At 42.0% G+C, this 14,336-nt stretch overlaps 1 protein-coding gene across 1 annotated transcript in view; it reads right to left on the bottom strand.

Moving 5' to 3' along the window:
* Positions 1 to 9,744: 9,744 nt before the first annotated feature.
* IGBP1 (immunoglobulin binding protein 1) overlaps positions 9,745 to 14,336 on the bottom strand; it is a 39,969-nt gene continuing 35,377 nt past the window's right edge. Inside the window, exon 6 of the mRNA XM_043458696.1 lies at positions 9,745 to 10,241. Coding sequence (XP_043314631.1) covers positions 10,096 to 10,241 — 146 coding nt within the window. The 3' untranslated portion in view covers positions 9,745 to 10,095. The remainder of the gene's footprint in view (positions 10,242 to 14,336) is intronic.

Genomic DNA, 14,336 nt, shown 5'->3' on the forward strand with positions numbered 1-14,336 from the left:
TCATTCTTTTTTCCTCTCTGTCTAGCTGGGGTTCTCAAGCTGCTTCTTGGGGCTATTAATACTTGGCCACATACAGAGTGAGATGTATTAGAGCACATCTGCTCAGAATTTGTAGGGGAGGAGGGAGTGAGGTACAACGCAGGCCTGGGCTCTTCTGGGGGAAAGCACAGATGTGGAGAAGGTGAGAGCAACCTGTATAGATGAGTTCCCAAAGTTGACAGATAAGGCTGCTTACAAATCAGGTCTCTACCCCGCTTTACTTTCAGATGGGCAAATGAAAGATACCTAGAAAAGGCTCACATGGGGTGCTAGAGGCAGGACAAGGACACACAATTTCCATCTCTCTCTCTCTAATGTCTGGCTCAGGGCCTGGTACCGTGTAGGCATTCAAATAAACACTCGTGGAACAAATAATGAGGTCTGGTCTCTTGGTTTCCTAGGCAAGATGGACTGGTAGGACTGGGCCATGACCTTGATGGGCCAACCCTTTCCCCCACAAAACAAAGAGCATAATGTCTGAGCTGGAACCTTCCTGAGCCAAATGGACAAGAGCAACACAAACACCAGTGAATGTAATAAAAACAGGAAGAAGAGAAGTAGGTGAGTGACAAATCCTGAACAACAAACACTCACGATTTCTCAATGACAATCCAATAAAACAACAAGCAAAACCTTAGCTGTCTTGGAGTAAGCAAAGGAGAGGTAGCTGAGAAGCACAAAATGGCCTATAAATTTCATTCATAAACATTTAGGGCTGATATGATTCTAACCATCAAGAAAGACACAGTCCAGCATGTGAGGTGGGTGTAATCATAGACACCCATATGGGGTGCTGTGGGGTATGTGAATGCAGGTGAGGGAAGCATCCACCAGCCTGAGGAGGGCAGGGAAGGCTCTGTGGAAGCGGTGATGGTGGGGTTGTTGTGGTGAGGAGAAAGGGCAAAAAAGGCATGCGGGGTGGTGGTGGTGGTGGGGGTAGTCCAGCAAAGACTGCAGTTAGCTTGCCAAACCAGAAGCTAAGAAGCTTTGTAGGAACAACAGAAAAACAAAGCAGACTGGAAGGAAAAGAAGATCAAGGGGACCACGTAGCTCAGAAGAGGGGAGTGGAAGCCAGGGAATCTCTGAGAAAAAAGCAACAGCTCTAGGATTCTTCTTCCTGATTTCTGAAGGTTCACTCTCAGCCTTCAGAATGACTCATTTTTAGAAAGCTTTGGACAGCTGAGGTTTTGCCATAACAGGATCTCTTCTGATTGTTCCCCTTCAGTCATGCCCTTATTTGGTACAGTACTGCAATTTCAGCAATATCAGAATTGTTGTTCGGTCACTCAGTCAGTCTGACTCTTTGTGACCCCATGGACTGCAGTATGCCAAGCTTCCCTGTCCTTCACCATTTCCTGGAGTTTGCTCAAACTCATGTCCATTGAGTCGGTGATACCATCCAAACATCTCATCCTTTGTCGTCCCCTTCTCCTCCTGCCCTCAATCTTTCCCAGTATCAGGGTCTTTTCCAATGATTTGGCTCTTCGCATCAGGTGGCCAAAGTATTAGAGCTTTAGCTTCAGCATCAGTCCTTCCAATGAATATTCAGGACTGATTTCCTTTAGGATTGACCGGCTCGATCTCTTTGCAGTCCGAAGGACTCTCAAGAGTCTTCTCTAGCACCACAGCTCGAAAGCATCAATTCTTCAGTGCTCAGGCTTTATGGTCCAACTCTCACATCTGTACATGACTACTGGAAAAACCATAGCTTTGACTATATGGACCCTATGTCGGCCATGTGATGTCTCTGCTTTTACATACGATGTCTAGGTTTGTCATAGCTTTCCTTCTGAAGAGCAAGCATCTTTTAATTTCATGGCTGCAGTCACAATCTGCAGTGATTTTGGAGCCCAAAAAAATAATGTCTGTCACTGATTCCATTGTTTCCCCATCTATTTGCCATGAAGTGATGGGACTGGATGCCATGATCTTAGTTTTTTGATATTGAACTTTAAGCCAGCTTTTTCACTCTCCTCTTTTACTCTCATCAACAGGCTCTTTATGTCAGCTTCCAAAACTGATTTTTGGAATTACTGATTTTTATATTTCTATTATTATTTTAAAATTTTGAACAACTTTTGGTTCTGCATTTTATATACCTTACAATGATTATTTTATGGATGTGATAGCTTTGCACATATCTTTGAGTATAGTATTTATAATTTTTTGATTCTTCTATTCTCAGTATCATTGCAATTATTTCTGCATTGTAATATGTGTTTAATTTGGTTATTGCTTTTCATGATGACAATTTTACAAAAATATCTGGTGATGAGTATTTTGATTTCATAAAGACTTCATAAAATTCTTATTACAAAAAAAAGAGTCTCTTTAGTTCCTCTTTGCTTTCGCCACTAGAGTGGTATCATCTCCATATCTGAGGTTGTTGATATTTCTCCTGATTTCAGCTTGTGATTTATCCAGCCCAGCATTTCGCATGATGTACTTTCATATAAGTTAAATAGGCAGGGTGACAATATACAGCATTGACATATTCTCTTCCCAATTTTAAGCCAGTCTGTTGTTCCATGTCCATGTTGCCTCTTGATCTGCATACAGGTTTCTTAGGAGACAGGTAAGGTGATCTGATATTCCCATCCCTTGAAGAGTTTTCCACATTTGTTTGTGATCTACACAGTCAAACTTCATTTAGTGTAGTCAATGAAGCTGAAATAGATGTTTTTCTGGAGTTCTCTTGCTTTTTCCATGCTGAATAGGAGATCCTATCTAATACCAGGCATTGTGTTAGGTACTACATACGGGACATATCGATACATAGTCCCTTCTTTCACCAACTTTTTATTGGGGTTCTACTACAAGCGTGGAATTGTTCTAGGTTGACAGTTGTGTGTCTGGTGGGTCATGGGGCTGGCAGGGTGTGAGAGAAATGCACACATCATCAATACAAGGATTAGGGCCATCAGAGAATTATGAAGAAGACAGAGGGGAAGGCTAGTAGCTGTGTGACCCTCGACAAGACATTTCCCCTCTCTGAGTCTCGGTTTCCTCCTCTGGAAAAAGGGACTAATCATATTTGTTTGTAATGGTAATGTTTGAAAAGTTCTCAGGCAGTGTGTGACACCCAGGAGCTGCTTCATGGTACTGGTATTCAGCTATGGGGAGGTGGCATTTGCAATGGGCTCTGACAAGCAGAGAAGCAGGGAGAATGATCTGTCTTGAGGTGGCCTGGGAGACCCAGAAGTCTGCAGGTTTGCTTTGGCACAGGGACTACTTCCATTTGGTGGAAGCCTCAGGTTTGTGGAGGGGAACAGAAGGAGAGAAGACTGGACTTTGGTGAGCGGGGATGTTTTCCTTATAAATCACTTTATGTCTGGAGATCAGCAGCTCTAGAAAGAACCTGTATGTGTGTTAGTCGCTCAGTTGTGTCCAACTCCTCCTGACCCCATGGACTATAGCCTACCAGGCTCCTCTGTCCATAGGATTCTCCAGGCAAGAATACTGGAGTGGGTTGCCATTCCCTTCTCCAGGGATCTTCCTGACCCAGGAATCAAACCTGGGTCTCCCGCACTGTGGGTAGATCCTTTACCATCTGAGCCACCTGGGAAGCCCAGAAAGAACCTACTGAAAGCAAATGAGCCCAAGAGTAGTGGCTGGAGAAGGGGACCGAGGGGGCAGAGATTGGTATTTCAAAATCTCTTGGAAGTCATGAGATCACTTCTTAGAGCAGGCAGGCTGTGGAGAATGCAGCATCTAGTGCCTTGATTCAGGCTAGAATGACCTAACATGTCTATTTGCCAGAGACTGAGGGGTTGCCCAGGACACAGGACTTTCAGTGCTAAAACAAAGGCTCACTGGGACAGCTGGTCTCCTAGATCAGGCCTTGGTCACTGTCTCCTGGACTTCAGCAGGCTGCTTCCTGCTGCTCTCCTTTCCTTTGGTCCTTTGCTACCAGAGGATTGCTGTCAAACACAGCTCTTAACCTCTGCCCTGTTTCCAACCCTCCAAAGGCTCCCATGGCCTCTGGGATCAAGTTCAAACCCCAGAGCCTGGCCTCCAGAGCTCTTTCTACACTGGTTTCTGCCCTCCTTGAAAGATTCATTTCCCATAACTTTCACAACACACCAGATACAGTCTCTTTTTCCCAACCAGGAAGTGCCCTTTGCTATTCTGGGCCGTTGCCCATGGTGGTCTATTTATCAGCCTGACTAACTCTTACCCATGCTTCAAGGTTCAGTGAAAACGTCATTGTCTGAAATTCTCCACCCTGCTTTCTCCTCCAGATTCCCAAGGTACATATACATATTTTTGGGAGAGCACATATTAGGAAGTTAGTATAGATTCCACTGCTATATCAAGCTTCTAGTGGGATACTCCATGTACAATAAATTTTTGGCATATATATCTTGGATTATCAGCATATTCACATGATTCAAAATTTAAAAGGGCCTATAGGGAAATTCAATGAAAAGTCTCCTTCCCACTCCTGGCTTCTAACAACCCCACATCCTTCCTCCTCCAGGGATATTTTGTGCGAATCCAAGCAAATAAGGTAATTTGCTTTGTTAAATGAATAAAGGAAATAGCAGTAGAAACCTGGAAACAATCCAAATGTTCAAAATCTGGGCCTGGCTAAGTAAGCTATTGTATAGCAATCTTATAGACTAATCAGCAGTCATTAAAATTATTATAAGGCAGACTCTATAGAATATGATACACTAAGATTTCAAAGTCGAGTATAAAGCAGACTTCTCCACTGATTATACTTTGTGAAAATGTGGTCCCTTCAGTGATAGGATGAAAGGAGGTCTGAGAGAGAAATGATTGCTGCTTTAAGGTGAAGGGATACTAGGTTTTCTTTTATGGAAAGTTGTTTGAATATGAAAAGAAAGAGGCTGCATTATGGTGAATCTGCCTGACAAAGAAGCGTGATTCATGATGGGATTCATTCATTCAGCAATTCATTCTGCAGACACTGAATGCCGGCTTTGTCAAGAGGAGAAGGCCAGACACAGTGCCGAGCTTCTCAGGAAGAGAACTAAATAGGCGAAGGGGCCCTAAGTAGCTCTAGTGGAGCCAGAAGGGTGGGGAGTGAGGAGTGGGATGAGTTCATCGCCAGGCTGTTGAATTTGCATTTTTGTTCATCAAGAGGCACTTTGTGGTAGATGATAGGGTATAGGTCAGGGAGCGCAGCAGAAAGATCAGGGCCATCAGCACACATGTGGTCAGTCACTGAGGGTGGAGGCAGGATGAGCTCACCTAGGCAGAAGGTAGACAAGGAAAGGAAAAGACAGGTTCCATAAAGCTGGTGACGAGCCTTTCTGCCAATCTCTCAATGCCTCTGAGCCCAGGACAAGGCAGCAGGATAGCAGATGTGGTATCTGTCGCTGAGTGTGGAAGGGCCTCAGAATTCAGGCAGAAATCCTCCCTCCCAACCCCTGGCTGAAAAGTCTCATGTGCTCATGGCCTGGGAGGGCCAGGTAGATCAAGAAGGGGGGGCTTTGACTGGCTTAGAAAATATGTAGGAACCCCTAGGTGAGAAGGTGGAACAGAGGGTTTGACAGATTTACTTGTACCAACATCAGGTAGGGCTGGGAGGGGAGAGCAGGTGGGCCTGGCCTTGGGAGCAGGAATATTCTACAGGCTGAGGGATGTGGGGCCCCAGGAAGGGGAGATTTACGAGTCAGGGGTGCTCCCTTGGTGTGCAGGTCTCATATGTGCCCTTGAAGGGCCTGGCAGGCAAAAACTGATGGAATTGTTGCTCAAAATTTAGAGAGAGGAGGGGAGTGGTTATCCCCAGAGCAGGGTGTCTCACCCACCTTCATATGTCCCCCCCTGCTTTGTAATTCCTAGGGAGCATGGTGGACTGGAAGGGTGTGGCCTGTGGAGTCAGGCCCACCTGGAATCCAGGCCCAGCTCAACCCTGAGGACCAAGCCATCTTTGAGAAACCCCTTCTCTGAGCTTCAAGTTCCTCATTTATAAATTGAGGCAATAATATGATCTACCATGGGCTTTTGTTGTATTAACTCCTTGTATACAGTAGGTACTCAATATATGGCAGCTATTCTTTTTATTCGTGCTCCCACATAGGAATAGGCTAGCCTAAATCATTGCCGTGTTGTACTCTCTTGGAGGGATTTATTGCCAGTTGGAACAAGAAACTGAAATTAAGACTTTGTTTATCATCCTTTCACAAACATTTGTCAAGGATGACCTGGTGGGCAGATAAGTAAAAACCGGTTCTCAATTTCCACTTCCTGTAACAATTCTTTCCTATGCTGGTCATCTCCAGCACACAAAGAAAAGCATGTCACAAACCTTTTAGCTGGTGGTGATATATGTGTACTCTATTGCTCAGTCATGTCCAACTCTTTGTGGCCCCATGGACCATAGCCCACAAGGCTCCTCTGTCCATGGGATTTCCCAGGCAAGAATACTGGAGTGGGTTGCCATTCCCTCCTCCAGGGGATCTTCCCAACCTAGGGATCGAACTTGCATCTCCTATGGCTCCTGAATTGGCAGGCTTCCCTTGTGGCTCAGCTGGTAAAGAATCTGCCTGCAATGTGGGAGACCTGGGTTCTCTCCCTAGGTTGGGGAGATCCCCTGGAAAAGGGAAAGGCTACTCACTCCAGTATTCTGGCCTGAAGAACCCCATGGACTTATAGTCCATTGGGTCGCAAAGAGTCAGACACGACTGAGTGACTTTCACTTCACTTCACTTCACTTCACTTCACTTTACTTCTTTACCACTGAGCCACCTGGGGAACCCCAAAACAATGGGGGCATAGGGGTTATTGTTTTGAAACATTGAATAAAAAAAAAATACATCCCCTCCTCTGGCTTCCAAACTTACAAATAATTGTGCCATGTTTTATAATTGTTCAAAGTGCTTTTCCATATTTGATTTCATTAACTCCTCCTTCTGGCCTGTGAGGTAAGTAGGCCAGATACTGTTAGCATCTGACAAAACCCACATCTCCTTTTAATGGAGTGTGAGGGAACTGAGCTGAGGTTAAACTGTACCTTGGATGAATGGGTGAAAAGTAATGTGAGGAAACAACGTGCAGGTGTTGGAAGGAGCTGTTTTGCAAGGAGGCAGTGGTCACAGTGCTGGCTTGGGTGTCTGACAGAACCAGGTGGCAGTGTGTCTATTGTGCTGATGAGCAAACTGGAGGCCCACAGTAAGCAGAGGAGGATTTTGGCTTTCAGATGACACAGAGAGGTAGATTAAGATTCAAAAGCTTTATCCTTTACATGTTGTTTTAAATGACAGCAGTGACCCTGGTGACCTGGGTGGCCTGGGTCACCTGGCTAGGGAGCAGCAGAGCCCAGAGGATAGACTCTAACTCAGAACACTTAACTCCAATTTCTTGAGCTTGGAATCTGCTCACTCAGTCCCCTGCCCTGTCTTTCTTACAGGGGTGTTGAAAAGAATGAGTGGAAAGGACAAATCACCACATAATGGCATTAAAATAAATAGTTCTCAGTATTCACCTTTTCTAAATAATTGTCCTCCATGGGAGAGCTACAGAGGGCAAATACTTTGGCTGCACTGATGTTTGCACAGTCCATGTATTTATTTAGTTGTGTTACTGAACTAAGTCACTCACTGCATTTCCCCAAGCCGGTTTCCTTCCCTGTAAAATGAAGGCATCATCTCCTGCCCAACAGACTGTGAGAATGAAATAAGCAGCATACATGAAATAAGCATAGTGCAAACTACTATTATTAATATCTGTGGAATGCTTTGAGTCCTGGCTTCCCGGAGTCCACCAAACCCAACTCACTCTAAGACCCTGAAACGCCTTGTTCTGGTGAGAAGGTGGTTCTTTCTTGTTTGTTTTTTGGCAGCCCGGTTGGCGGGCGCAGAGAGCTGGGGAGGAAAATGGAGGAAGATGGGTTTGCTCACCGCCTCTGTCTTCTTATCCTCCGAGGGGGAAATGGCAGGGGGGAGGCAGGCTGGCATAACCTTTTGTTTGGTGAGTCAGCTAAAAAGGAATTTCTAGAGCTCCAATAACGTGTAAGTGGTGGTTTGGGCTTGGATTTTTAAAGCTGCTCCCTTTTTAAGCGCTTTTAAGATGCATAACAAAAGCACAAGCAATTGGGAAGCACATGAAAAATGATAGAAGCAGAGCTTCTTACTCGTGTGAACTTGAAGAGATCATTCGGCTTCTCTGGGCTTGTTTTCTCACCTGTAAAATGGGGACAATGCCACCTATTTTGCAGAGTCACTGTGAGTGTTAATAGCATGTGAAAGTGCTGGCTCCAGTGCCTGGCATAGAACTGAGTTTCCCATATTTATCTGTCCATTTCCTTTCCCTTCCTGATGGACAGACTGTAGTCACTGGGCTCAGATGAAAACACTTCAGTCTGTTATACATTTAACTCTTACAACAATCCCATGAAACAGTTCACATGCAAACGTAAAGAAAACAGAGGAGCAGTTCAGAGATTATATTGCCCAAAGTCACACAGCTTTCAACATTTAAAGCCAGGATTCAAATCCACCTTGTCTAGTTTGCCTCTTAGATATCAGAATGTGAGGGGGCTTAATCAAGCTGATCTTCTGAAAAGACCATCTTTAAATAGACTCGGACCAAGGGGAAAACCCTAACCTGGCCCATTTGGGAAATGAGCTCAGGGTGGAGTTTGGAGGGCAGGAAATAGGCCATTGCTAGAGGCAGACTGGCAATAATTGGAAGAGAACTAAAAAATTGAATGTTTGGTTCCCAAATCCTTGGAGAAGTTAATCTGTGCTCCACCAGTTTCAGGAGCTTATGTTGTGAGGGTGACATGAACCCTTTATTAAGCAATTTACAAATATATTATTGGTAGTTTTCTGTCATCTGCCACTAAACACAACCTCCTACTCATCTCCTGACAGCACTCCACATACCACCCTTGCAAAGCAAAGGGAATTGTCTCCTCAAACCCCTCTCCTAAGCTAGACTGAAGGAGCTAGAATAGGAAGGCTGAGTCATCTTCTTAACAGAAAATCTAGGTGTACCAAAGCCACATAGAACAAAAGTATGTTTTCTATATAGATCATTTGTTTCAACACATGGTTGCTTTTCTAGGTTATCAACTCGGGAGCTGAGGACATGTCTCCTCTTTACTGCAGAAAGCAGGTACTTTTCCTTGTCATCTGTGCGGTCCCCCCTTGTCCACTCCCAGTTATTGGCATGGCTGCAGGTACCTTATTACCAGCAAAATGATCACCACAGCACATTGACTACTTGGGACCATGCCAGCTATGCATAGAATAGGCAAAGAGGGCCAAAATGATCTTCCAGCAGCCTGCTTAAGAGTTAGGCTATAGCCTCAACTATTCTTTACCCTAAGGGTTTCAGATAATTCTAGAGTAAAGGCCCCAGTCTCAGATGCATACACAAGGATGGCTCTCATAGTGCTTTATCTGTTTCCTCATTTCTCATGGCTGAGGCAAGGAAGACTGGGTAGATAGGATTATTATAGTCAGTTCCTTTATAGCTATAATTCCTGAAAACAGGGTCATATGACAGGAAAAGTCCTGGCTTTTGTGCTCATTCCTGTAAAGCAAGTGTTGGGTTAGTTCACAGTACCAGGGTAGGAAGGAGAAAGCAAGCTCCAGCTAGCCTGGGCAGCTGTGATGCTGGGTAACTCGCGCCCACGTCGAAGAGAGATGACCAGGATCTTGCCATAAGTCCAGGGACCCATAGCTGACCCCCTTCCCCCCAGTCTCCCAAAAAAGCAGCTGAGACCCATTGTTTCTGCACAGGCGCATGTGATAGAAGGGACCTTTATTTTTTTTAAAGATAATTCATACAGCCATTGATTGATTATACAGAGCCATTTCTCAATCCTCTTTCCTTTCCACTTAAGAAAATTAAAATATACCATGATGAGAATGATTAATGCCAAAACAAGATTTCTGGCTTATCATTTAGGGCACAAATACACACTTCATTGCTTGACATTTTATTGAACACTAAGCAAGACTAAGCATCTCTGCCTTCGTTGTACATAGCTGAAGCAGAAGACCAGGGTGGGGGAGACGGCACAATTGTCCTTGGCGGGGAAGATGTAAGCCCCTGTTGTCCTGTCTTGCTGTGGGGAGGCTAACCCATGTTCTGCCGGTTGCCATAGCCTCTAGGATGGGTGTCCTTCCAGTCATCCCATTCCCGAGCTCTGCGGACTGCTTGTTCATCATCCTTTTCCTCCTCACGCTCCTGATCTTCTTGCTGCTGAGTTGCTCTTTTGAACTCTGCCCAATCATAAAAATGAGAAAGCAGGGATGAGGAAAGGAGGGACCGTCATGGGACCCAGCTCCACTCTGAACACGACCACATAACATGAAGACAAGGAAAATATAGCTAGCTGTCTACCCTGGAACAAGCAGAATTGGGGACAGTACTTAATATTACTTAACAGGTGACATGTTAAATAATAGTAAGACAAAATTCTCTGAGCTGTTTTCATAAGAAGGCAAACACATAAAAGTTGCCCCTCAAAATGAATTCTATTTGGGGAAAGAATTCTTGCTAAAATGGCTAAGCCCTCACAATAGAAAACAGAAATGCCAACTGACCAACAAAACCCCAGCAAATCAAAAACAGTGAAGTATTTCCGTAGTATAGTGGTTGTCCCACTTGCCTGACAAAAACATTAAAGTAAAAAATATTTGATTTTATGATTTGTGATTTGACTGTAGGTGACTGCTCCTCCTCCTTCCATTTCCTTTATTACAGTTCTACAACTTTGTGTGTAAAACTGGATATCACAGGGCAGTCGAACCCACCAGAAAAGAATGTGTATTATTTTGCACATGTTTGGAACAGGGTGTGAGGTCCAAATGGCACTTGTCATGCAGTGTACACTCAAAAGAAATGAAACTAAATGCTCCATTTCTCTTTTGCACTGACTTTTTCTTTCTGCTGTGAGGTAAGGGAACATTTCCTAGCTACCCTGAATTTGCCCACGAGAAATACTCTCATCACTATGATAATGAATGAAATATGTAGGGAACCTGATCTCTTCTAATAGCTTAGGAGTCTTATGTTCTATTTAACCCTTTTATTGTAAAATAAAAGATACTGGAAATCACACAAAAATACATATAACTTAAACTTTCATAAGGAGGCTATACCTTTATAGCCTCCTCCTGGGTCAAGAAATAGATTTTCTGTACCCATCCACAAGGCTTCTCTATGGGCATCCAAATCATATCCTCACCCTCCAAAGGTAACCACTATATTACCTATACTATACTATATTACTTATACTATAACATCTTACAGTACTATGGTTTGTGCGTCATAACTAATGAACCAATACTGATACATACATAATTAACAACTAAAGCCCATACTTTATTCAAAATTTTTTAGGTTTCACCTGATGTCTTTTTTTTTTTTCTCTTGGTTCCAGGATCGCATCAAATATTCCATATTACATTTAGTCCCCTGTCTCCTTAGTCTGCTCTTGGCTGTGACAACTTCTCCCTTTCCTAGTTTTTGATGACTTGGACAGTTTTGAGGTATACTCAGGTATTTTGCAGAATGTTCCTCAACCTGGCATTGCCTGATGGTTTTCTCATAATTAGACTAGGGTTATGACTTGGAGGAGAATAACACAGTGAGGCTTCCTCCTCATCACATCAAATCAAGGCTACACACCTTATTACATGACTTATTACTGCTGATGTTAACTAGGATCACTCAAGGTAGTGTTTGTAGGGTTCCCAACTGTGAAGTTACTGAGCCTCCCTTCTTCTACAATATAGTCTTTGGAAGCAAGTACACTTATGAAGTGAGGAGTTATGCTTCACCTCCTTGAGACAGGTGTAGAGAGGTATATACACACAAATTATTTTGAATTTTTCTGTACAGGTTAGTCATTTATTTCTATCACTATATGCTCATGGATACTTGTTTTATACCTTTTGTTATAATCCGATACTGTTATTTTCCTGCTCACATTCTTCCAGTTTTGGCCAGTGACAGTTCTTTCAGCAGGCTCTGTGTCACATTAACACCTCAATAGTTTGTTTGCTCTTGTTTTTTCAGTGTTTCTTCATTTTCTAGAGTACAAGATATTTCAGGTTCATCTTTTACATTCCCTGCTCCAACACTAGAATTGCCCATTTCTCTAAAGAGCCCTTGGTTCCTTTAATTGGAGAATGGTATTAGAAACCAAGTTTTGGGTACTAGATGTACTAGTTGCTACTGGCAATGATCCTTTTTGAAGCCAAACTGTCTGGCCTGTGGAAACATCTTCAAATTGGCTTCTGAGACTTTTTGATATGACTGTAGTAGTTTTGTAAAGCTTCTTTCCTATCCTCTATGACAAGATGTTCCAAGTTAATCTTATTTATTTCCAGGCTTGGAATTAGCTATCTCTAATACATCCTGGTTTCTTTGAATGGGAATGGTATTTCAAGAACACAAACTGAGTTACTAGGTGTGCTCACTGCTTCTGGGCTGTTCATTATTTCTAAGTCTTTTCAGTGGAAAAAGCAAAAGTGTGTCTGTGTATGTTTACTTTTAAATAAAATTCCTCATGAGTTCACATTCAAGACTATAGGGCTGTTTTATTTCTAACTTAAATTCTTTTGAAGTACATCTGTATTCTTCCACACTAAAAGTCTTAGCCCTCAAAGACAGAGGATGATGGAATTTGAATAATTACTCAGTTATATTATCTCACAGTACACAGTCTTGGAATAACAATACTGCTACCAATATAACTGCTGAGAATAGTTCATTTTTTTTTTTTTGCATGTGCTTTCCCCATTTCTTCATTAAAAAAAAGTTATGCTATATCTATGTTATCAGAGCACATGGCATACAGGTATTAATACTCTACTCCCTCCCTTTTAAACCTCATTTAGTCTTAGTTCTACAAGTAACTATTTAATGTCAACCACCAGTCCTGATATCAATGTCTCTTATTTTGGTTGTCTTATGTTCATTCTTCAGCAAATTTCTCAGTAAGGGATTATGGAACCAATATTTCCTGAGTTCCAGCATGTTGATAAATACCTGTGCCATTTATACCTAAAAGTCATTTTTACCAGATATAATGTCCTTGACTTACATTTTTTCCCCTCGAGTATCTTAAATGTTACTCCATTTTCTTCTAGCACAAAGTATTGGTGTCAAAAGTTTGAAGATGATCTAATTTTCCTTCCTTTACAAACCACCTACTGTTTTTGCTGAAGTATCCAAGACATTTCTTCTCTTAAAAAAAAAATCTAGTAATTTTATTAGAATGTGAATTTTGTTGTTGGTCATTCTGGGTCAAAGTTCTCAGGTATGTATTGTGCTTTTTAAAATCAAATCTTTTTTTTTTTTAGTTCCAGGGAAGTTTCCTCAATATTACTTTTAAGCATTTATTTCTTTTCCTTGCTTTAGTTTTCTTTTTCAGATAATCTTATTCCATATGTCAGGTATTCTTTGCTATCTTTTCATGTTTCACTTTTTCTAGAATTCTGTTTATCTTTGTTTCTTTTTGATTTAAAAGTTTCTTTCTTACTTTAGAAAGGTATTTTCTGTTGTGTTAACTCACTCGTTTTCTTTTTTCTTATTCAAATTGAAGTATAGGTGATTTATAATATTAAATTAGTTTCAGGAGTTCAGTTCAGTCACTCAGTTGTGTCTGACTCTCTGTGACCCCATGGACTGCAGTACGCCAGGCCTCCCTGTCCATCACCAACTCCCAGAGTTTACTCAAACTCATGTCCACTGAGTCAGTGATGACAACAAACCATCTCAACCTCTGTCATCCCCTTCTCCTCCCGCCTTCAATCTTTCCCAGCATCAGGGTCTTTTCAAATGAGTCAGTTTCAGGAGTATGAAATAGTAATTCAGTATTTTATAGATTATACTCTATTTATAGTTAAAAAATATTGGCTGTATTTCCTGTGCTATGCAATATATTCCCATAGCTTATTTGTTTTATCCATAGTAGCTTGTACTTCTTTTTTTAATTTTTTTTTAATTTTTTTTTTTTAGTTTGTACTTCTTAATCCCCTACCACCTTGCCCTTCCCTCCCTTTCCTCTCCTCACTGGTTACTAGCTGTTTATTCTCTATATTTCTGACTCTAGTTCTCATAGATACATTTATTATTAGATTTATATTATTAGATTATATTTATTAATATATATTTAGATTCCACATATAAGTGATATCATATAGTATTTGTCTTTCTCTGACTTTTTTCACTAAGCATATTACCCTCTAGGGGCCATCCATGTTGTTGCAAATGGCAATATTTCATTCTTTTTAATGACATTGCATATATATACATTGCATATATATATCACATCTTATTGCATATAAGATATAATACATTGCATA

This window comes from Cervus canadensis, chromosome X, assembly GCF_019320065.1.
Source record: "Cervus canadensis isolate Bull #8, Minnesota chromosome X, ASM1932006v1, whole genome shotgun sequence".
NCBI classification, from domain to species: Eukaryota; Metazoa; Chordata; class Mammalia; order Artiodactyla; family Cervidae; genus Cervus; species Cervus canadensis.